Here is a 23,485-nt window from a genome sequence, read left to right on the forward strand (position 1 = left end):
GAGACATGTCTGACCTCCATCTCGTCATGGCCAGGAACTCAGTTGTAAGGTTTTTCTGGAGTCCCATTGGCTAAGGGGAGTGTCCTTCAGTTGATGGGGGCTTAGGATTTTATTTTTAGTTTACAATTTCCACAAAGGGAAAGGCTGCTGATAATCCTTAAACATCCTGCATTTGTGTTTCAAAGCAATAAATCAGACCTCTTAAGTACTAGTGGAGTTGTATACAATTTGTACGGTGACCACTTTCCTGTCTAGCCTGAAAATCCTGTGAGGACGGAGGTCTTGGCCTGTTTATTCCTTAACAGTTTTCTTACCCCCATATTAGCACATAGCAGCAGCTACACAGATGAGAATCTCTCTTTGCTCCCCACAGTTTCTACCTTGAACAATTCTCCCTGCCAACATGCAGTGTCACCCTGTAGCCTTATAGTTTCCCCAGCATCTAATATATTTTCTTCCAGTAACTGGAGACTGAGATGCTGCAGGGCCAGACAGCTATGTTCTTAGCCGAGTGACAAGCAAGGTTTTGTTGGGCTCTGTTTACCTTATTCACCTTAGGGTCCAAGCTGACCAACTCAAAACTATACACATGGGGCCAGAAAATCATCAGCCTCTGAGTGTCAGCTATATGATCTTATAAGAGCTCATTAGAGATGAAAAACAGATTTGTAAATTCCAAAGCATATCTCTAGCTCAAGATTGCCTCTCTTCATATTGTCTGCTTTTTTTCCAGTGGCTCCAATAGGCAAAAAACGTAGCAAAAATTGTTAATTTTGGAGAATTGTTCTGTTTCCAGTATTGAGAATTTAAATTCCAAGCTGCCCACTAGCTGCAAAAAGCAAGGAAGTTGTGTCACACTCACTTTCCTCTGCAGCTTTTCCTGATCACTGTGCTCCCTCTAGAATTTATGAAATTGAAAGCATTTAACATTTTATATCAATTTTATCATATTAATACATCTAGATGTAATAGCCACAAAACACAAAGCCATTAAACATATTTTTCTATTGCAAACTAAACCCATAGCAGTAAATCCAGCATTTGCAGTTAGGTTAGCATTACTGCTGTGGGAACTATTCAGGTTGGAAAGCAGATTGGGGAGGGTACACGGGTGGCAAAGAAAGAGGCAGCTCTTGCAACAGGGCAGCAGCTGGGCTGAAGAAGAGGCTGGATAGAGTCTTGGCATCCTCCCCACCCCCCATCCCCCACCCTCCCACACCAGCTTTGCTCCAGCTCTGAGAACTTTTAACATTTTGGGGCCACCCAGTACTCACCTTTATAATTTGTCACTGTTGTTTTTCTTACCTCCCACCTGGAGAAGAGAACAAAAAACAAAGGCATCACCCAGGTGCATATTTCCCCCCTCACTTCATCCAGCACAGCTCAAAGAAGCCAGGGTTGGATCCGTTTCTAACCCCATAGATCACTGTGGCTTCTAACAGCAGATAGCAGTTCATCTGAGGCTCTCAAACCATGGAGGGCTCCATAGACACCCAGTTATCAAAGGCTTATCACCGTTCCCCTTCATTCTTCCTTTTCCCAAACAGTGATGGAGCCAAATCTTAGTGAGTCAGGGTTGTTCTAGCAAATTCCACTTCTGGACCAGGTGCAATGACTCATACCTGTAATCTCAGCACTTTGAGAGGCTAAGGCAGGAGGATAACTTGAGGCCAGGAGCTCAAGATAAACCTGGGCAACATAGCAAGACCCCATCTTTACAGAAAAAAAAGAACCCGGGATGGTGGCCTGTGCTTGTAGTCCCAGCTACTCAGGAGGATACATACCTGTAGTTCCAGCTGAGGCAGGAGGATCACTTGTGCCCAGGAGTTCAAGGCTGCAGTGAGCTATAATTGTGCCACTGCACTCCAGCCTGGGTGACAAGAGTGAGAAGTAAAAAAATTTGTTTCTGATGCCAGCTGTATTGAGGATTCACAAGAACACTTCTGGGTTAAACAAATTGGTAGGAGGACTGACAGGACTTGGCATATAGTCACACTGTGGCTATGACTTATTACAGCAAGGTCAGCAAAGGGGAGAGGTCACAGGGCCATGTCCAGAGGAAACCTGACACCACCTTCCAAGCATCCTCTCCTAGTGGAGTCACATAGGATGTGCTGAATTCCAAAAGCCACATGCTGTGACAATAAATGTGAAATGTAGTCACAGAAGCTCCTTAGAAACTCAGTGCTAGACTTTTTATTGGTGACTGGTCATGTAGACACTGTCTATTGTGCACAAATCAAAATTCCAGATTCCCAAAAAAAAGTAGGTGTTCCGCAGAAACCATATTATTTAGGTACAATGGAGCCATTTGATCAGTGAGGGTTGGGGGAACCCTTCTGAAATCCAGGTTCCCAAACCTTCCCAAAATTCACGTTCCCAGATACCAGCCAAGGATAGGATAACCATCTCAGGCCACTTCAATGGCAACTCTACTTCGATTGATTTTTTTTTTTTTTTCAGATGGAGTCTCACTCCATCACCAGGCTGGAGAGCAGTGGCGTGATTTTGGCTCACTGCAACCTCCAACTCCGGGGTTCAAGCAATTCTACTGCCTCAGCCTCCTGAGTAACTGGGATTACAAGCATGTGCCACCACACCTGGGTAATTTTTGTATTTTTTTTAGTAGAGACCGAGTTTCACCGTCTTGGCAAGTATGGTCTTGATCTCCTGACCTTGTGATCCGCCAGTCTCCGCCTTCCAAAGTGCTTGGATTACAGGCGTGAGCCACCGCGCCTGGCCACTTCAATTGATTATTAGTTTGCAAGTTTGTAATGCTTTCAATGGTTCAACCTGTTTGATGTTAGTTCTGAGTTCAGACTTGTGAGTGACAGACACACTAAGACAGCTGTGAGATTATCAAATTAACTCAGCTCAATTTTTGTGGTGGTTGCTATTATCTATTTTTATTTGTGTATATTTGAATGCCAAATACCAAAATTCAAGCATAAACTTTGTGATGAATTGTTTGAAAAGTAGAGATTTATTAAATGAGGAAAGATTTCTTTTGAAGCTTTTTGTGTGGTATGCAAAAAGAAAAAGACACCAGCACATAATAACAGCTAAAAATGGAAGATGTATGATTTCCTCAACTAATATTATATAAAATTGTAAACAAATTTTTTTTATTAAAAAGAATTCAAGGCCAGGTGCGATGGCTCACATCTGTAATCCTTGCGCTTTGGGAGGCCGAGGTGGGCAGATTGCCTGAGCCCAGTAGTTCGAGACCAGCCTGGGCAATATGGTGAAACCTTGTCTCTACTAAAAATACAAAAAAATTAGCTGGGCGTGGTGGGGAGCGCCTGTAATTCCAGCTACTTGGGAGGCTGAGGCAAGAGAACTGCTTGAAACTGGGAGGTGGAGGTTGCAGTGAGCTGAGATTGCGCCACTGTACTCCAGCCTGGGTGACAGAGTGAGACTGTCTCAAAAAAATAAAAAATAAAAAAATAAAGAGAATTCAGATTGAGATATAGTAATTGCAGTGGAAGTTGTAAACATCTGCCACACTATATATCAACAGCAGTCTTTCAGCTCAAATGACAGTTTGAAAGTATTACTGCTAGAAGTATTTTCTGATTCCGAAGATGCAATCAAATTTTGAAGAGCCAAGATGAAATCTGCTGCAACAACAACAAAAGTGATAGCTTCACTGTGATCACAGAGATGATCAATGATCTAAATGCCTCACATATTTTCACCAGAGCCATGGATGCAAGTAATCACAAGGCAGAAAATATTTTCTCTTTCCTTCCGAATAGCTTTTGGTGGCGATAATACAAATACAAATTGTGGTTGATGTTTGCATAAGGGCACAGACATGCTTGGTCCAAGCTGAAGTAAAGATTCCAAGTTGTGGGCCATCCTGCCCACATTCTGAATCATGAGGTCAAAATAGTATCTGATGTTCTTTGCATTTTCATTGAAGTAACTGTCATAAAATTGTTCTCTTACTTCAGCATTTACATTGTTAGAATTGAGTGATTAAAGGACTGTGTGAGTTTTTTGGCATTCGATATTCTTCATTTCCTTTGCAGTTAGAAACTCATTGGCTCCTGTCACTAACACAGTTGAGAAAGTTGTTAGTTTATGTAAAGTCTTGAAATAATATTTTAATTCTCAAGAAAAGATCCCAAAATTTTTGTTTACTTTAAAAATAATCAATTGAGTGAAGTTTACTTGTTTTTTGTTCATAGTGTTTTTTTTCACTAGGAAACAAATATTTTATTCCTTTTTCTGTTGTTCAGAGGACAGATCGTGGTACAGAAAACAGCAGTCTGGCCACAGAGGCTGGGTTTGGTTGATTTCCACAGGCACATGGAGGACAGGAAGGGCGGGAGCTCGTTTGAGCTTCCACTCTCATTAAGACCTTTGACCTCTTCCTGTACCCTCTGCAGCAGTGCTGCATGGAGCTTACTGGGTCTCTAACCTACTTCACTTAACTCTCTGACCACTGACAGGCAGTGCAAACGATGTGGGAGTTGTTTCTGCTGACCAAGGGGACATGGGCAGAGAAGCAAAGGCCCCTTACTCTCCCTCTGTCCATTCCAGTGTGCTGGCCACAACAGAGTGGGAATCCTGCAGTCATCACCTGTTGGAGACTCAGCTTCAGGGATGGGAGCCTGTGTCCAGAAAAACTGGGCTGTAGATTGAAGTCTCAGAAGCAGGAAGATTGGAGAGGGGTAGGGTACCAGAGCCCCTGGGGTTATTGCTGATAAGATATACAAGGGCTACATTCCCCAAGGGCAGATTAGAAGCCCTGGACCTGGGATAGGCACGGTGGCTGACACCTGTAATCCCAGAATTTTGGGAGACCTAGACAGGTAGATTGCTTGAGTCCAGGCAAAACCCCATCTCTACTAAAAATGCAAAAGTTAGCTGGGCGTGGTGCTGCATGCCTGTAGTACCAGCTGCTTGGGAGGCCCAGGCATGAGAATCCCTTGAACCCATGTTGCAGTGAGCTGAGATCATGCCACTGCATTCTGGCTTGGGTGACAGAGTGGGACTCTGACTGAAAAAAAAAGAAAAAGAAGAAAAGCAGCAGCCCTGGGGCTGGAATCCCTGGGTGCTATGTGAAGGGCAGGGCAGATGGGGCTCCCTGGGGCTTCCCCAGGGAGAAAAATAAACATGGAAGAATATAGTAGCCTGCTGAAGGCAGTGCTGGGCTCACAAACTCCTTGCTTTGCTTTGTGTCTCCAATTGCTGATCTTCAGAACAGACTGGGGTTGGACCGGGATAAGGAAGCGAGGTTCTTGTAAAAGAAGTTAAGAGACTTCATGAAGAAAGATGATAAAAGTGGTGCAAATCTTCCCAGGTCCCAAGACAACTGGAGACTCCTGCCCATGCTCTAAAGGGAAGGAGCTAGACTCCCAGGGAATAAAGCAGACTCCCAGGAGTGAGAGGTGATGGGGGGCAGAGACGAGCAGATGGCTACATGGCTCAGCCCCTGCCCAGGAAAGCGAGTTCACAGTTCACTAACAGTAATAACCATGAACAAGTAGCTATGAACACTAGAGTCAGCAAACACACACACAGACACATCACAGGAGTTGGAGGAACCTGCAGGCTGCAGTGGAGGCAAGAGATTAATTAGTTGGATCATCAGGTGGAGGAATGGTGTTAGAAGGGACAGGGAAGGGTGTGGGGGGACACACAAGTTCTTAGCTTCTCTTGGAGTAAGATTTGTTGCTGAAGTGGCCGTTTTCTTAAGCATCAACATTTGTATTTAAAAGTTCAAGCAGCTGCCTTCAGGTTCCAGAGGCTTCCCACCGGAGGGCTGCACTTCATTCAGCTCTCTGCTTTCTGGAGTTTTGTTGCATTTGCAGTGATGAGGTTCTCCACCTGGGCTTCCTCCTCCCCTGGGGTCCCAGGTTTCTGATTGAAACTGCACTTGTATCTGCAACCTAGGATAAGGAGGATCCCAACGGAGAAGAGGACCACAGCACATAACAACCCCCCAATCCTCAAGGTCTGGTAGTCATAATGAAAAGGGTCAGTTTCCTTCTCCTTTTCAGCTGCACTGGCCAGGACAATGAAGGCCAACAGGCTGCATAGAAAGATCAACACCACCTCCATGGTGCCTGCACAGCCAGTCCCCTTCCTGAGATGATCCCAGGAGGATGTGTCAAGTCCCAAGGAGCCTGGGAGTGGCATGTTCCTAGTTTTCAATCTCGTTAGGGATAGGGTTATGCAAATAGAAGAGAAAACAATGTTACTGAAATAATCCATGACATAATGGAACCATGGGCAAGTGGAGGTGGTGCTGGGTAGCCCAGCAGGGCCACAGGAACCGACCATGTCTGGAGAAATTCCAGTCATGAATTCTGCCAAATGAGGAAGTGTTGAGGACAGCCAAATCATCAGGGAGATATAATTCATGAGAAAGCTGTGTAATTTAAATACTCATAATTTATTTCAGCTAACGAATAAAACTGCTGTACTGCACTTGCATCTGGGAACTAACTACCGCAATAAACAATAAATAAACATTTATTTTATTGCATTAAAGAAATAATGGAGGCCAGGCGAGGTGGCTCATGCCTGTAATACAAGCACTTTGGGAGGCCGAGGCAGGTGAATGACTTGAGGTCAGGAGTTTGAGACCAGCCTGGTCAATATGGTGAAACCTTGTCTCTACTAAAAATACGAAAAATTAGCTGGGCGTGGTGGCATGTTCCTGTAATCCCAGCTACTGGGGAGGCTGAGGCAGGAGAATCACTTGAATCTGGGAGGCGGAGGTTGCAGTGCCCCGAGGTCATGCCACTGCACTCCAGCCTGGGAGGCAGAATGAGACCCAGTCTGAAAAAAAAAAAAAAAAAAAAAAAGAAAGAATGGAATATTCACAAGTGTCAAGACTGTTCTTAAAATGGAAAAACATTAGGCTGGATGCAGTGGCTCATGCCTGTAATCCCAGCACTTTGGGAGGCTGAGCGGGCAGATCACGAGGTCAGGAGTTCGAGACCAGCCTGGCCAACATAGTCAAACCCCGTCTCTACTAAAGTTACAAAAATTAGCCGGGTGTGGTGGCACGAGCCTGTAGTCCCACCTACTTGGGACACTGAGGCGGGAGAATCACTTGAATCCAGGAGGCAGAAGTTGCGGTGAGCCAAGATCATGTCATTGCACTCCAGCCTGGGCGACAGAGCAAGACTCCATCTCACAAAAAAAAAAAAAAAAAAAAAAAAAGAAAAGAAAAAAAATTATAAGCAGGAAAATAAATTGTGATTTGAATTGATAATCATTGTACTTGCCATGACTGTCTTCTGAAATGCATCTTAACCCTTGAATAATTTGATTCTTCTACGTGGATGGTACTAAATGCTTTTCCAGCATGGGAACAAGTGGGATTATCATCAGTGGTGGTAAAGAAGGGAATAGGAATGGAGAAAAATGCTTCTTTTTCCATCAGTGGACATTTATTTTTTATTTTTATTTTTAACTTAAGCTTCAATAGCTTTTGGAGTACAAGTGGTTTTTGGTTATGGATGAATTATAAAGTGGTGGATTCTGAGATTTTAGTGCCCCTGTCACCCAAGTAGTGTACACTGTACCTAATGTGTATATATATATAGTTTTTCTTTTTTGAGACGGAGTTTCGCTCTTGTTGCCCAGGCTGGAGTGCAATGGTGCGATTTCGGCTCACTGCAACCTCCACCTCTCAGGTTCAAGGGATTCCCCTGCCTTAGCCTCCCAATAGCTGGGACTGCAGGTGTGTGCCACCACACCCAGCTAATTTTGTATTTTTAGTAGAGACAGGGTTTCACTGTGTTAGCTAGGCTGGTCTTTACTCCTGACTTCATGATCCACACACCTCGGCCTCCCAAAGTGCTGAGACTACAGGCGTGAGCCACTGAGCCTGGCCATGTGTAGTTTTTTTAATCTCTGGCCTCCTTCCTACCAGCCCCCTTTTGAGTGTCTAAAGTCCATTATATCACTCTGTATGCCTCTGTGTACTCACAGCTTAGCTCCCACTTATAAGTGATAACTTACAGTTTTTGGTTTTCCACTCCTGCATTACCTCTGTCAGTGAACACTTTAAAAAGTTACTGTGATCTGCAAACAGGGACAATTTGACTTCTTTTCCTAACTGAATACCCTTTATTTCCTTCTCGTGCCTGATTGCCCTAGCCAGAACTTCCAACACTATGTTGAATAGGAGTGGTGAGAGAGGGCACCCCTGTCTTGTGCCAGTTTTCAAAGGGAATGCCTCCAGTTTTTGCCCATTCAGTATGATATTGGCTGTGGGTTTGTCATAAATAGCTCTTATTATTTTGAGATACGTTCTATCAATACCGAATTTATTGAGAGTTTTTAGCATGAAGGGCTGTTGAATTTTCTCAAAGGCCTTTTCTGCGTATATTGAGATAATCATGCGGTTTTTGTCTTTGGTTCTGTTTATATGCTGGATTACATTTATTGATTTGCATACGTTGAACCAGCCTTGCATCCCAGGGATGAAGCCCACTTGATCATGGTGGATAAGCTTTTTGATGTGCTGCTGGATTCGGTTAGCCAGTATTTTATTGAGGATTTTTGCATTGATGTTCATCAGGGAGATTGGTGTAAAATTCTCTTTTTTTTGTTGTGTCTCTGCCAGGCTTTGGTATCAGGATGATGTTGGCCTCATAAAATGAGTTAGGGAGATTCCCTCTTTTTCTATTGATTGGAATAGTTTCAGAAGGAATAGTACCAGCTCCTCCTTGTACCTCCAGTAGAATTCGGCTGTGAATCCATCTGGTCCTGGACTTTTTTTGGTTGGTAGGCTATTAATTATCACCTCAATTTCAGAGCCTGCTATTGGTCTATTCAGGGATTCAACTTCTTCCTGGTTTAGTCTTGGGAGAGTGTAAGTGTCCAGGAAATTATCCATTTCTTCTAGATTTTCTAGTTTATTTGCATAGAGGTGTTTATAGTATTTATTTAGAAAACCCCATCGTCTCAGCCCCAAATCTCCTTAAGCTGATAAGCAACTTCAGCAAAGTCTCAGGATACAAAATTAATGTGCAAAAATCACAAGCATTCTTATACACTAGTAACAGACAAACAGAGAGCCAAATCATGAATGAAATTCTATTCACAATTGCTTTAAAGAGAATAAAATACCTAGGAATCCAACTTAAAAGGGATGTAAAGGACCTCTTCAAGGAGAACTACAAGCCACTGCTCAGTGAAATAAAAGAGGACACAAACAAATGGAAGAACATACCATGCTCATGGATAGGAAGAATCAAGATTGTGAAAATGGTCATACTGCCCAAGGTAATTTATAGATTCAATGCCATCCTCATCAAGCTACCAATGAGTTTCTTCACAGAATTGGAAAAAACTGCTTTAAAGTTCATATGGAACCAAAAAAGAGCCCGCATTGCCAAGACAATCCTAAGTCGAAAGAACAAAGCTGGAGGCATCACGCTACCTGACTTCAAACTATACTACAAGGCTACAGTAACCAAAACAGCATGGTACTGGTACCAAAACAGAGATATAGACCAATGGAACAGAACAGAGTCCTCAGAAATAATACCACACATCTACAGCCATCTGATATTTGACAAACCTGAGAGAAACAAGAAATTCGGAAAGGATTCCCTATTTAATAAATGGTGCTGGGAAAATTGGCTAGCCATAAGTAGAAAGCTGAAACTGGATCCTTTCCTTACTCCTTATACGAAAATTAATTCAAGATGGATTAGAGACTTAAATGTTAGACCTAATACCATAAAAACCCTAGGAGAAAACCTAGGTAATAGCATTCAGGACATAGGCATGGGCAAGGACTTCATGTCTAAAACACCAAAAGCAACGGCAACAAAAGCCAAAATTGACAAATGGGATCTCATTAAACTAAAGAGCTTCTGCACAGCAAAAGAAACTACCATCAGAGTGAACAGGCAACCTACAGAATGGGAGAAAATTTTTGCAATCTACTCATCTGACAAAGGGCTAATATCCAGAACCTACAAAGAACTCAAACAAATTTACAAGAAAAAAACAACCCCATCAAAAAGTGGGCAAAGGACATGAACAGGCAGTTCTCAAAAGAAGACATGCATACTGCCAACAGACACATGAAAAAATGCTCGTCATCACTGGCCATCAGAGAAATGCAAATCAAAACCACAATGAGATACCATCTCACACCAGTTAGAATGGCAATCATTAAAAAGGAAACAACAGGTGCTGGAGAGGATGTGGAGAAAGAAGAACACTTTTATACTGTTGGTGGGATTGTAAACTAGTTCAACCATTATGGAAAACAGTATGGCGATTCCTCAAGGATCTAGAACTAGAAGTACCATATGACCCAGCCATCCCACTACTGGGTATATACCCAAAGGATTCTAAATCATGCTGCTATAAAGACACATGCACACGTATGTTCATTGCGGCACTATTTACAATAGCAAAGACTTGGAATCAACCCAAATGTCCATTAGTGACAGACTGGATTAAGAAAATGTGGCATATATACACCATGGAATACTATGCAGCCATAAAAAAGGATGAGTTTGTATCCTTTGTAGGGACATGGATGCAGCTGGAAACCATCATTCTCAGCAAAGTATCTGAAGAACAGAAAACCAAACACCGCATGTTCTCACTCATAGGTGGGAACTGAACAATGAGATCACTTGGACTGGGGAAGGGGAACATCACACACCGGGGCCTATTATGGGGAGCGGGTAGTGGAGAAGGATTGCACTGGGATTTATACCTGATGTAAATGACGAGTTGATGGGTGCTGATGAATTGATGGGTGCAGCACACCAACATGGCACAAGTATACATATGTAACAAACCTGCACGTTGTGCACATGTACCCTAGAACTTAAAGTATAATTAAAAAAAAAGTTATTGTGATCAAGAGATCCAACATTCTCCTGAAGAATGGAAAATGCAGGTTTGCCATGAAAGATGGTATTACGTGGTTTAACAAAATTTGAAGAGCAATTCCGAGTTATCCTCACGACAGTGTACAGGCTGGTAATGCTCACGTCCAGTGTGTTTTCTCACTGTGAGCGTTCGATGGACCAGAAGGAAGCAAGTGGAGCCTCAGGGTGCAAGTGGAGGTGGTGCTGGGTAGCGCAGCAGGGTCACAGGAATCGACCATGTCTGGTGAAATTCCTCGTGTCAATTATGCCAAACGAGGAAGTGTTGAGGACAGCCAAATCAGGGATATGTAATTCATGAAAAAGCTGTGTAATTTAAATACTCATAATTTATTTCAGCTAAAGAATAAAACTGCAGTACTGCACTTGCTACATCTGGGAGCTAACCACCCATTGCGGCTGAAACCTCAGGCTTTTTTTAAAGGAGCGGCGCGAGGACTTGTGGGAAATGTAGTCTGCACTTTCTGAGGAAGCGGCGCGAGGGCTTGTGGGAAATGTGGCGTGCACTTTCTAAGGGAGCGGCGCGAGGACTTGTGGGAAATGTAGTCTGCACTTTCTGAGGAAGCGGCGCGAGGGCTTGTGGGAAATGTAGCGTGCACTTTCTAAGGGAGCGGCGCGAGGACTTGTGGGAAATGTAGTGTGCACTTTCTGGTCCCAGTAGCGGGAGCTGCTTCGGGCCTTCTGCGCGTGAACGCCGTATGGCTCCAGGTTTGTTTTTCTCCCCCCGCAGCCTGAGTGGGAGGGCTCCCGGCATTTCCGCGTCGGGGTAGAGGACGTGGAGGGTGAGTAAGGGTGGGCTGGGGCGAGGGTGGACTGGAGGTTCTGCGCGGCCTGGGGGTGGGAGAGAGAGAGAGCGGCTTTGCCGCCTGGTCTGGGTCCGAATCCTGCCTTGGTTCTTGTGCTCCCGAAGGGAACGCGCACGTCCCGCGCCTGTGACAAGTGAGGTTGGATTTTCTCTTGCCTGAGGTGAAGGATGCCCGGAGGCCTGGGCAGGACGGCGCGGAAACGGGCCTTCTGCCCAGTGGATGTGCGCTTCTCTCCTTATTCTTTTCCCTCGGAATCGGAATCTCGCTGTGGCCTCGCAACCACCTGTGGTCGGCGTCGCCGCGTTGTCACTGCGATGCCTAGGCGAGCGGGGTGGCGGGAAGCACCCGCGGGGCGGGGAGGGAACCTGCAGGCTCGGACTCCACACCTAGCCTCAGCCCAGCGTCATCCAGCTTGCTGTGTCCTCGCAGGTCGCAGCTTCATGGCCTGACGCCTTCAGGAAGTATTTTGAAGTCATCGTGGCTGTGGATTGGGGAATTTCTTGTTTCCACTGACCTGTGAGGCCGCGCACGTGGAGGGAAGTACCCCGGAGCCTCCGGCACTGTGCAGCCTGGCCTTTGTCCCCACTAGCACCAGTGGGCATTTCCGGAGGGTCTAGCTCGTGGCTCAAGTGACAGGAAGATGTAGGAGCTTTCAGTCTTGGATAAGGGTTCGAACTGAAGGGCTTAGGCCCAGCAGTCTTGGAGCAAAGCGGCTGTTGTGGGGTAAGAAAAGAAGGGTAGGGGGCGAGGGCTCAGGGGCCCTCCTAGGAGGACACCCGACCAGTTGGGCTGAGACCTCATTAGAGATCTAGAGCACGGGTGGGAGGAGCAGAGGCTCGATTTGTGTCCTGTCCAGACTCCCACAGGCTGGGTGATGGTGGGAGCTTTGTGCTCATTCAGATGTAGCGGCAGAGGAGGGCAAGGCCGAAGGAGCAGACAGCACTACTTCTTGGGGAGTTGTGAAGGCATCATGAGGAGGGAGGAGCTTAGCAGCCAAGTGGACGAGAGCACCCTCCATGCCTGGATTCGTTACTTGCTCGTTCTAGATGCTGAACTGCTGGCGCACTGCAGCACAACTAGAGATGTACGGATGCCCCCATCTTGATCTTACGGAATCAGAGCTGCAGCCGCAAGAAAGTTTTCTGTTTCGGCTTTATTTAAAAGATGGGGTGGGGTGGGGTAGACAGGAAACAAGCTTAACGTGTTAAGTGACTGATGACATTGACACATTTTGTTTGGCAGAGTCAAGAACAGACGCTAAATCGCTTGAGGACCCAGGAGGGTGTTTGCTGCTTTGACAACAGAGTAAGTAAAAATCATTGTGCTTTTTTAAATCTAAAGATGGTTTTGAGAATCTGAAACCAAGTTAGAGCAAGTTCGTTTTTCTTCCCAAAAAACTGGGCTGGGCCGGGCGCGGTGGCTCATGCCTGTAATCCCAGCACTTTGGGAGGGTAAGGCGGGCGGATCACGAGGTCAGGAGTTCGAGACAAGCCTGGCCAACATGGCAAAACCCCGTCTTTACTAAAAATACAAAAAATTACCCAGGCGTGGTGGTGCGCACCTGTAGTCCCAGCTACTTGGGAGGTTGAGGCAGGAGGTTGCAGTGAGCCGAGATCATGCCATTGCACTCCAGCCTGGGCAACAGGGCAGGATTCTGTCTCAAAAAAGCAAACAACAACAACAAAAAACTGGGCTGAAAAATACCACATCACTTTTTTCAAAACTTTGTTGGGATACTCTGGTTTATAATAAAGATTAAAACTTGTGTATTTTTGTTTAGCATCAGTTTTAATGAAAGTATTATGTTCCATTCTTTGGCTTTTCCTAACTTGCTTAATTAGTTTATTGCTTTGCATACTCTGTTAGAGTACAACGTAAGTTGTTTATGAATCAGTAGAAAACAAAACGTTTTTACATTTGAAAACTAATGTGTCCAAGCAGTACATAATCATGCCAGTCATGCACGGGTCTGTGAGTATCTCTCTTTCAGAGATGTTTTGCCAGCTGCGAAGTGGACCTTTTTAGGCAAGTGACATCTCTCATGATCTTTTCTTATTTCTCAGCTATACCCTCACAGTTTGCTCTGCTCTTCCAACACCAGTGGAAGATGATCACATCCCAGGTAAGTTGTTTATTTTTTCACAGTTTTGCTTAAAAGTAATTATTGAGGTTTTAAAAATGTCTCTATATTCATATGAAAGTAGAAATAACATCAGGGAAAATATAGAGGAGAGGTCACATTACAGTTCGTGGGTCAAATGCAGCCTGCTGCCTGTTTTTTTATGGTCCGCAAATGAAGGATAGTTTTTATATTTTTAGGTGGCTGGAGGGAAAAAAACCAAGAGTATTATTTTGCTTGGAAATTGTATGAAATTCAGATTTTGTTATCTATAAAGTTTTATTGGGACTCAGCTATACTCATGTATTTATGTATTGTCTGTTGGTACTTTCACAGTACGAGGGCAGAGTTGACTGGTTGCAGCAGAGACTAATGGCCCACAAGCCTAAAATATTTACTGTGAGACCCTTTACAGAAAATGTTTGCTGATTTCTGATAGAGAGTTGATGAAGAGTAAGACAAAAATGTCATGTTAAGGGAATGCAGATCTTGTGATCTCACAGAGTTGTGAAACTGGAACATAAAACACTTTAAAGGTCAATGGGCTTTATTAGGTGACATTGTGAAACTTCCGATGACAGTCTTTCAGTTACATAAAGAAGTAGTACAACAAAGTGAATAATTCATGTGCAGTCCAGGGGAAAACTTAAGAGATAGCAAGAGAAAGTATGTGATAAAAAAATTCAAATAGGCCGGGCTAGGTGGCTCACGCCTGTAATCCCAGCACTTTGGGAGGCCGAGGCGGGTAGATTACGAGGTCGGGAGTTTGAGACCAGCCTGACCAACATGGTGAAACCCCGTCTCTACTAAAAATATAAAAATTAGCTGGGCATTGTGGCGTGCACCTGTAATCCCAGCTAGTCAGGAGGCTGAGGCAGGAGAATCGCTTGAACCCAGGAGGCGGAGAGTGCAGTGAGCCGAGATTGTACCACTACACTCCAGCCTGGGCGACAGAGTGAGACTCCGTCTCAAAAAAAAAAAAAAAATTCATATGAATTATGTAGCATTTGGACTTATGGTTGTTTAAAGAAACAGTCCTGGTAGGCTAGGGTGATCGTGGGTTGTTAGGATGTGGCAGGCTTTGTGACAGCCCTAGAGACTGGGCAGAACTGGAATATTTGCAATAACTTTCAAGGGATTCTACCTAAAAAAAATAATTATGGTAAAATACACATCACATGGAAATTGACAATTAAGCCATTTTAAAGTATAGAATTCAATGACTTTAGTACATTCACAGTGTTGTACAACCATAACCACCATTTATTTCTGGAATATTTTCATCACACCCAAAGGAAACACAGTACCCTTAATAAGCAGTGTTGTAACTTAATAAGCAGTTGCTCCCTTTTTCCCCTCTGCTCCCAGCCCCTAGCAACAGGTTGCAGTAGAGACTGTAATGGCCCACACACCTTTTTGTTTAAATGCTATTGTAATTGGAATTGTTAATTTCCTTTTTGACTGTGCATTGTAATGAGTACAGAACTAATTTTTGAGTAATCTTGTATCCTGTAATTTTGCTGAATTTGTTTCCTATTTGTAGGAGTTTCTTTGTGGATTCTTTAGTATTTTCTGCATATACGATCATGTCCTCTGCAAACAAAAATATTTTCTTTCTTTCCAATTTGGGTGTATTTATTTGTTTAATCTAATTGTTGTGGCTGGAATTTTTAGTACAATGTTGAATATATGTGGCCAAAGCAGGAATCTTTATTTATCGTTAGTTTTTTGTTTTAGCAGTCTTAACCATTTTGGGATGTACAATTCAGAAGCAGTGTGATGTATATTCATATTGTACATCTAATCTCCAGAATTTTTTCATCTTGGGAAATTGAAATTCTGTACCCATTAAGCAATAACTCCCCATTTTCCCCTCCTCCTTGCCCCTGGCAGCCACCATCCTGCTTTCTGTTCTGTGAGTTTCACTACTTTGGTATGTCTCATTTAAGTGAAATCATACAGTATTTGTCTTATTGTGACTGGCTTATTTCACTTAGCATAATGTCCTCAAGCTTCCTCAGTGTTGTAGCATGTGTCAGAATTTATCTCCTTTTTAATGCTGAATGATATTTCATTGTACCCATGTTTTGTTTATTCATTCATCTTTCAGTGGACATTTGGATTCCTTCCTCCTTTTAACTGTTGTAAATAATGTTACTGTGAACATAGGTGTACAGCTATCTCTTTGAGATCCTTTTTTCAGTTCTTTTAGTTATATACTCAGAAGTGGTATGGCTGGAATCTATGGTAATTCTATTTTTAGTTTCTTGAGGAAACACCAACTTGTTTTCTACAGAAGGTGCACCATTTTACAGTCCCATCCTCAGTGTACAGTGCACCATTTTACAGTCCCATCCTCAGTGTACAGGATTCTGATTTCTGCATATCCTTGCCAACACTTGTTATTTTCTTTTGTTGTTTTGATAGCAGCCGTTGTAATGGGTGTATGGTAATTGTTCGTTGTGATTTTGATTTATATTTCCCTCATGATTAGTGATGCTGAGCATATTTTCATAAGCTTGTTGACCATTTGTATATCTTTTATGGAGAAATGTCTGTTCAAGTCCTTTGTCCATCTTTGAATCTGGTTTTTTGTTTGTTTTGAGTTGTAGTGGTTAATTTTTTTTTAATATTAATTCCTCATCAGATACACGAATTGCAAATATTTCTTCCTGTTGTGTTGGTTGCCTTTTCATTCAGTTAACCATGTCCTTTAATGCACAATTTTTAAGTTTGATGTAGTCCAATTTATTTTTACTACTGTTGCCTGTGGTTTTTGATATTATATCCAAGAAAACATTACATTGCCACATGTAATGTCAAGAATCCATTCTCCTATGTGCTCTGCCATGAGTTTTGTAACTTTAATTTTGGTTCTTAGATTTAGGTCTTTGATTCATTTTGAGTTTTATTTTTTATTTATTTATTTATTTATTTAGTTTTGTTTTGCATGTGGCTATCCTGTTTTTCCAACACTATTTGTTAGAAAAAATGTCCTTTCCCTATTGACTGTTCTTGACAACTTTGTTGAAAATCATTTTACCATACATGCATGGGTTTTCAAGATTATTTTGACTACTTGAGATCCCTTGAAATTTCATGTAAACTTCAGGATGATTTATTTCTATTTCTGTTACTATGTCTCCTTTGTAGACTGACCTTTTTTTTTTTTTTTTTTAAATCAATATGTAATGTTTTTCTCTTGTAACAATTGTTGACTTAAAGTCTCTTTTGTCTCAATATAGCCACCCTGGCATTCTTTAGGTTACTATCCTCTTCTGTCATTTCAATTTCAACCTACTGTGTTGTGTATTTGTATCTAGAGAGTGTCTTATAGACTATATATAGGTAGATCATATATTTATATTAATTTTGCCAATTTCTGTTTTTTTTTTTTTTTTTCCTTTTTTTTGAGACAGAATCTCACTGTGTCACCCAGGCTGGAATGCAGTGGTGTGATCTTGACTCTCTGCAACGTCAGCCTCCAGGGTTCAAACAATTCTTCTGCCTCACCCTCCTGAGTAGCTGGGATTACAGGTGCACACCATGATGCCTGGCTAATATATATATATATATATATATATATATATGTGTGTGTGTGTGTGGTTTTTTTTTTTTTTTTTTTTTTTAGTAGAGACAGGGTCTCACCATATTGGCCAGGCTGGTCTCAACCTCCTGACCTCATGATCTGCCTGCCTCGGCCTTCCAAAGTGCTGGGATTACAAGTGTGAGCCACCATGCCCAGCCTATGTTGCCAATTTCTGTCTTTTAGTTGGGAGTTTAGTTTATTTACATTTAGAGTGAATGATAAACTGATAAAGGACTTATGCCATTTTGCTAGTTATTTTCCATATGTATTACATCTTTTTTGTTTTCAGTTTTTCTGTGTGTGCCTTTTTTGTGTTTTTTTTTTTCTAATGTGCCATTTTAATTCATTTTGTATTTCTTTGTATTCATTATTTACCTAGTGTTAATACTTAGAATTGCAATTAACATCTTGAATTTATAACAATCTAGCTTGCATTAATACCAACTGAGCCTTAATATTATATAAAAACACTGGTCCTATATAGCTTTGTCCCTGTCCTTTGTCTTCTTATTGTGACATTTTATGCCTTCATAAATTGTGTGCACATTACCATAGATGTATAATTATTGTTTTATGTATATGTCTTTTAAATCGTACAGAAAAAAGAGAGAACATAAAAGCCAAGAATACAATAAGACTGGCTTTTGCATTTACTTATAGTAGTTACTTTTACCATTTGAATATTTTGTGTGTTTGCATTGGAATTACTGTCTAGTGTCCTTTTGTTTCAACCTGAGGGACTTCCTTTTGCATTTCTTGTAGGATAGGTCTAGTACTAGTATGTTTTCTCAGATTCTGTTGATCTAGGAATGTTTTAATTTCTCCTTCCTTTTTGAAAAGTAGTTTTGCCTAATGTAGAATTTTTGTTATTTTTTTTTTCTTTTGGCACTTTAAAGGTGCCATTATCCTACTGCCTCTGGCCTTCATGGTTTCTGATGAAAGACTGTCTGATAATCTTATTTCAGGTCCTTTGTACATGGTTAGTCCCTTATCTCTTGCTACTTTCAAGACTCTTTGTCTTTTAACAATTTATTATTTCTCTCAGTTTGAAGTTCTTTGATGTTATCCCAATTATAGTTTCTTGAGAGTCTTGGACATAGAGATTCATGTCTTTCATCAGTTTGGAAGGTCTTCAGACGTTATTTCTTAAGATATTTTTTGGTTCCCTTTTCTCCTCTTTGTCGGTAACTCTTGTTATTAACTTGTGGGTATGCTTAATGTTGTCTCATGGATCTCTTAGGCACTGTCCATTTTTCACCATTCTTTTTCTCTGCTCCACAGAATGAGTGATCTCCATCAGTGTCTTCAATTTTGCTGATTGTTCTCTTTGAGCTCCAATCTGTTACTGAATCCTTCTACTGATTTTAAAAAATTTTAGTTGTTGTACTTGTCAGCTCCAGACAGTCCTAATTACATTTTTATAGTTTTGTTCTCTATATTAATATTTTATATTTGGCACAGCATCATTCTCCTGGTTTCTGTTAGTTCTTTGGTTTCATTTAGCTCTTTGAGCACATTTAGAACAGCTGACTTAAATTCTTTACCTAGTAAGACCAATATCAAAGGTGTCTTTGAGGACAGGTTTTATTTATCTTTTCTGTGTGTCTGTGGGTCATATTATCTTCTTTGCATTCCTCATAATTTTTTATTGAAAACTGAACATTTTGAATATTAAAATATGCTAATTATAGAAATCAGATTCTTTTCCTCAGAATTTGTTGTTGCTGTTTATTTTGTATTGTTTGCTTGTTTTGTGACTTTTCTAAACTATTTTTGTAAAATCAGTGTTCTTTGTCGTACATGGTCACTGAAACCTCTGTTCTGTTAGTTTAGTGGTCAGTTTGTGATATGATAGAGATTTATTTAAATGCCCAGAGCAAAAACAAAATAAAAAACTCTTCTGGTCTGTGCATACTGGCCCTGTTTTAGGGCGTTCCTGTAATGGTTTGCCAGGCCATTTACATCTCGGCATTAACCTTTACTTCCTGCTTACACAGAGCCTAAAGGTCAACCAGACGTGAAAGCTTAGGTTCCTCTCAGGTTTTTTCTGAGCATGCATAATGCCTTGGACTTACACATGACCTCAATTCCCTGCTTTATGCAGGAGCTTTTCAAACCCCTTATCCCCAACCCTGGCCTCATGTGTTTCCTTCTCAGTTTTTCCATTCCCAGTTTTATCAGTCCATCTGCTGCTTTTCTCATCTGGCTGCTATGGCCAGATAATTGCCTTTAAATGCTTTCAACAAGCACTTCCTGGAAGACTAGCCCTGAGAAAGTTTTAAGGCAGGCAAAACAAAGACAAGCCTGTGAGCCACTTCTTCAGAGAGCCTGCATAGACAGATCAAAATACACAACTACAGTTCTCTGAAAACAAGGTGCATACTGTCCACTTTGGCACAGGCATCAGCAAGCTATACCAGGAATGTTCCTGGGTGTACTAGGTTTTTAATCAGATTGGAGAATTCTGAAAAGCTTGATGCTGACAGGGTGTTTTCTTTTTTTTTAGTTTGGGATGGAGTTTTGGAGTTACCTATTCCATTTTCAGCCTGTCTCCCATATCAATTTTTGAGTAATTACTCTGTGGCACAACAGATGTACCTAGCCCATCTTGTCCTTTACCTCTGCCATTAGCCATTTCTCCAAAGGACATTGTTCTTTCTAGTGGAGGGTGGAATTTAAAAAGCAAGATCTGGGTGCTCATTGCTAAAGGTTGTCACTGCCTCAGACCCTCTCAATTGACAGAATTAGGAAATATACATACACACACACAAATACACATATGTACACCTATTTTTGTATTGGTCTATCTATACATATTTTTTAAACAATGAGTTTACATAGACATTTTTCAGTTTCAATCTTAACCCCATAGCCTTTCTGTTTTCCATCTTTGTAACTTCTTTCTCCAACAGTAAGAAACCAGGCTATACCATTATCCACAATATTTATTTGCTCCTTCTCCCTGTTTGTATCCAATCTTTCTTTCTTTTTTTTTCTCTTTTGAGATGGAGTTTCGCTCTTGGTGCCCAGGCTGGAATGCAATGGCATGATTTCAGCTCACCGCAAACTCTGCCTTCTGAGTTCAAGTGATTCTCCTACCTCAGCCTCCCAAGTAGCTGGGATTACAGGCATGTACCACTACGCCTGGCTAATTTTGTATTTTTAGTATATACAGAGTTTCTCCATGTTGGTCACGCTGGTCTCGAACTCCTGACCTCAGGTGATCTGCCTGCCTTGGCTTAACAAAGTGTTGGGATTACAGGTGTGAGCCACTACGCCCGGTCTGTATCTAATCTCTTAAACCTGCCAGTGCTACCTGTCTCCTCAGCTCTCGTTTGATCCCTTAGATCACCATTCCTGGGATTACCCATATTTGCTATATTAAATATTCAAATCAGATTTGATGTATTAAAACATTTTAGAAGTTAAAAGGGGCCATTTGACTAAGTCTTCTTATTTATGGAAAAACATCATTACTTTATGTAAGCTTATCAAAAATAAAATTTCTGATCATTGGCAGCACAGTATCTAAACCTGTCTATACAGGTTGTCAAGCCACTACTTTGTCCATTAAGTTATAAGGACACTTACCCCATTCATGAAGGCAGAGCTTCCTAATCACCTCCTGAAGGCCATGCCTCTTCACACTATTGCAGTGGTATTAGATTTCAACATATGAAGTTGTGAAGGGCACAAACATTCAGACCATAGCACTAAGTATTTTATTCTACTGGATACTATCATAAATGGAATTATTTTCTGAATTTCATTTTGAATTGTTCATTGTTGGAGTATTTTTTTTAAAAAAAACCTAATTGTTGTGCGTTGGTTTTGCACTCTGCAACTTCGTCGAAACTGTTTGTTAGCTTGTAGATTTTTTGTGGATTATTCGCTAAGTAATGTTATCTGCAAATAGAGTAGTTTTACTTCTGCCTTTCAATTTGACTGTCTTTCATTTCTTTTTCTTGCCTATTTGCTCTGGCTAGAACTTTTAATACAGTGTTGAATTGCAGTGGTGAAAGCACTATCCTTTGCCTGTTCATGATCTTGGGGGGGATCTTTTCAGTCTTTCACTATGGAGTATGTTACCTATGAGTTTTTCATATATGCACTTTATTATGTTGAGGAACAGGCAGCAATCTTTGCTGTTTGACAGCCTCCGCTGGTGACACCAAGACAAACAGGGTCTGGAGTGTACCTCCAGCAAACTCCAGCAGACCTGCAGCAGAGGGGCCTGACTGTTAGAAGGAAAACTGACAAAGAGAAAGGAATAACATCAACATCAACAAAAAGGACATCCACTCAGAGACCCCATCCAAAGGGAAATAAATCACGAAGATGGGGAGAAACCAGTGCAAAAGGCTGACAATTCCAAAAACCAGAACACCTTTTCTCCTCCAAAGGATCACAACTCCTTGCCAGCAAGGGAACAAAACTGGATGGAGAATGCATTTGAAAAATTGACAGAAGTAGGTTTCAGAAGGTGGGTAATAACTAACTACTCTGAGCTAAAGGAGCATTTTCTACCCAATGCAAGGAAGCCAAGAACCTTGAAAAAAGGTTAGACAAATTGCTTACTGGAATAACCAGGTTAGAGAAGAACATAAGTCACCTGATGGAGCTGAAAAACACAACACAAGAACTTCGTGAAGCATACATAAGTATCAATAGCTGAATCGATCAAATGGAAGAAAGGATATAAGAGACTGAAGATCAAATTAATGAAATAAAGTGGGAAGATGAGATTAGAGAAAAAAGAATGAAAAGGAACAAATAAAGCCTCCCAAGAAATATGGGACTATGTGAAAATACTAGATCTGTGTTTGATTGGTTACCTGAAAGTGATGGGGAGAATGGAACCAAGCTGGAAAACACTCTTCAGGATATTATCCAGGAGAATTTTCCCAACCTAGCAAGAGACGTCAACATTCAAATTCAGGAAATACAGATAACACCACAAAGATACTCCTCAACAAGAACAACCCAAGACACATAAGCGTCAGATTCACCAAAGTTGAAATGAAGGAAAACATTTTAAGGGCAGCCAGAGAGAAAGGTCGGGTGACTCACAAAGGGAAGTCCATCAGACCAACAGTAGATCTCTGCAGAAACACTACAAACCAGAAGAGAGTGGGGGCCAATATTCAACATTCTTAAAGAAAAGAATTTTCAACCTGGAATTTCATATCCAGCCAAACTAAACTTCATAAGTGGAGGAGAAATAAAATTCTTTACAGACAAGCAAATGCTGAGAGATTTTGTCATCACCAGGCCTGCCTTACAAGAGCTCCTGAAGGAAGCACTAAACATGGAAGGTAACAACCAGTACTAACCACTGCAACAACATACCAAATTGTAAAGGTTATCAACACTATGAAAAAACTGCATCAACTAATGGGCAAAATAACCAGCTAGCATCATAATGACAGGATCAAATTCACACATAACAATATTAACCTTAAATGTAAACAGGCTAAATGCCCCAATTAAAAGACACACAGACTGGCAAATTGGATAAAAAGTCAACACCCATCAGTGTGCTGTATTCAGGAGACCCATCTCATGTGCAGAGACACACATAGGCTCAAAATAAAGGGATGGAGGAATATTTACCAAGCAAATGGAAAGCAAAAAAAAAGCAGGTGTTACAATCTTAGTCTCTGATAAAACATACTTTAAACCAACGAAGATCAAAAAAGACAAAGAAGGGCATTACATAGGTAAAGGGATCAATGCAACAAGAAGAGCTAACTACCCTAAATATATATGCACCCAATACACAGGAGCACCCAGATTTATAAAGCAAGTTCTTAGAGACCTACAAAGACACCTAGACTCCCATACAATAATAGTGGGAGACTTTAACAACCCACTGTCAGTATTAGACAGATTGAGACAGAAAATTAGCAGGGATATTCAGAACTTTAACTCAGCTCTGGACCAAGCAGACCTAATAGACATCTACAGAACTCTCCCTACCCAAATCAACAGAATATACATTCTTCTCAGCACCACATCACATTTATTCTAACATTGACCACATAATTGGAAGTAAAACACTCCTCAGCAAATGCAAAAGAATGGA

General features: G+C 41.5%; 2 protein-coding genes across 14 annotated transcripts in view; one reads left to right on the forward strand and one right to left on the reverse strand.

Moving 5' to 3' along the window:
• Positions 1 to 3,413: 3,413 nt before the first annotated feature.
• On the reverse strand, positions 3,414 to 11,392 carry LOC144331108 (uncharacterized). The gene has a single exon (XM_077946281.1). It carries the CDS (start codon positions 6,373 to 6,375, stop codon positions 5,785 to 5,787), a length of 591 nt encoding a protein of 196 aa, XP_077802407.1. The 5' UTR covers positions 6,376 to 11,392; the 3' UTR covers positions 3,414 to 5,784.
• Positions 11,393 to 11,516: 124 nt separating this feature from the next.
• The window catches only part of ZNF37A (zinc finger protein 37A), a 28,109-nt gene continuing 16,140 nt past the window's right edge, over positions 11,517 to 23,485 (forward strand). For 3 of the 13 annotated variants that reach the window (XM_028826221.2, XM_015129087.3, XM_028826223.2), the window contains exons 1-3: positions 11,517 to 11,668; positions 12,935 to 12,997; positions 13,756 to 13,814. Coding sequence is in view for 6 of the 13 variants with exons in the window: in XM_015129087.3 (XP_014984573.3) it covers positions 13,800 to 13,814 (15 nt within the window). In the remaining 7 variants the exon portion in view is untranslated. Of the gene's footprint in view, positions 11,669 to 12,121; positions 12,416 to 12,738; positions 12,998 to 13,755; positions 13,815 to 23,485 lie in introns of all 13 variants that reach the window. The other 10 variants (XM_077946275.1, XM_015129086.3, XM_077946278.1 and 7 more) reach the window with 5 other exon arrangements.

Source organism: Macaca mulatta, chromosome 9, assembly GCF_049350105.2.
Source record: "Macaca mulatta isolate MMU2019108-1 chromosome 9, T2T-MMU8v2.0, whole genome shotgun sequence".
In the NCBI taxonomy this organism is placed as follows: domain Eukaryota; kingdom Metazoa; phylum Chordata; class Mammalia; order Primates; family Cercopithecidae; genus Macaca; species Macaca mulatta.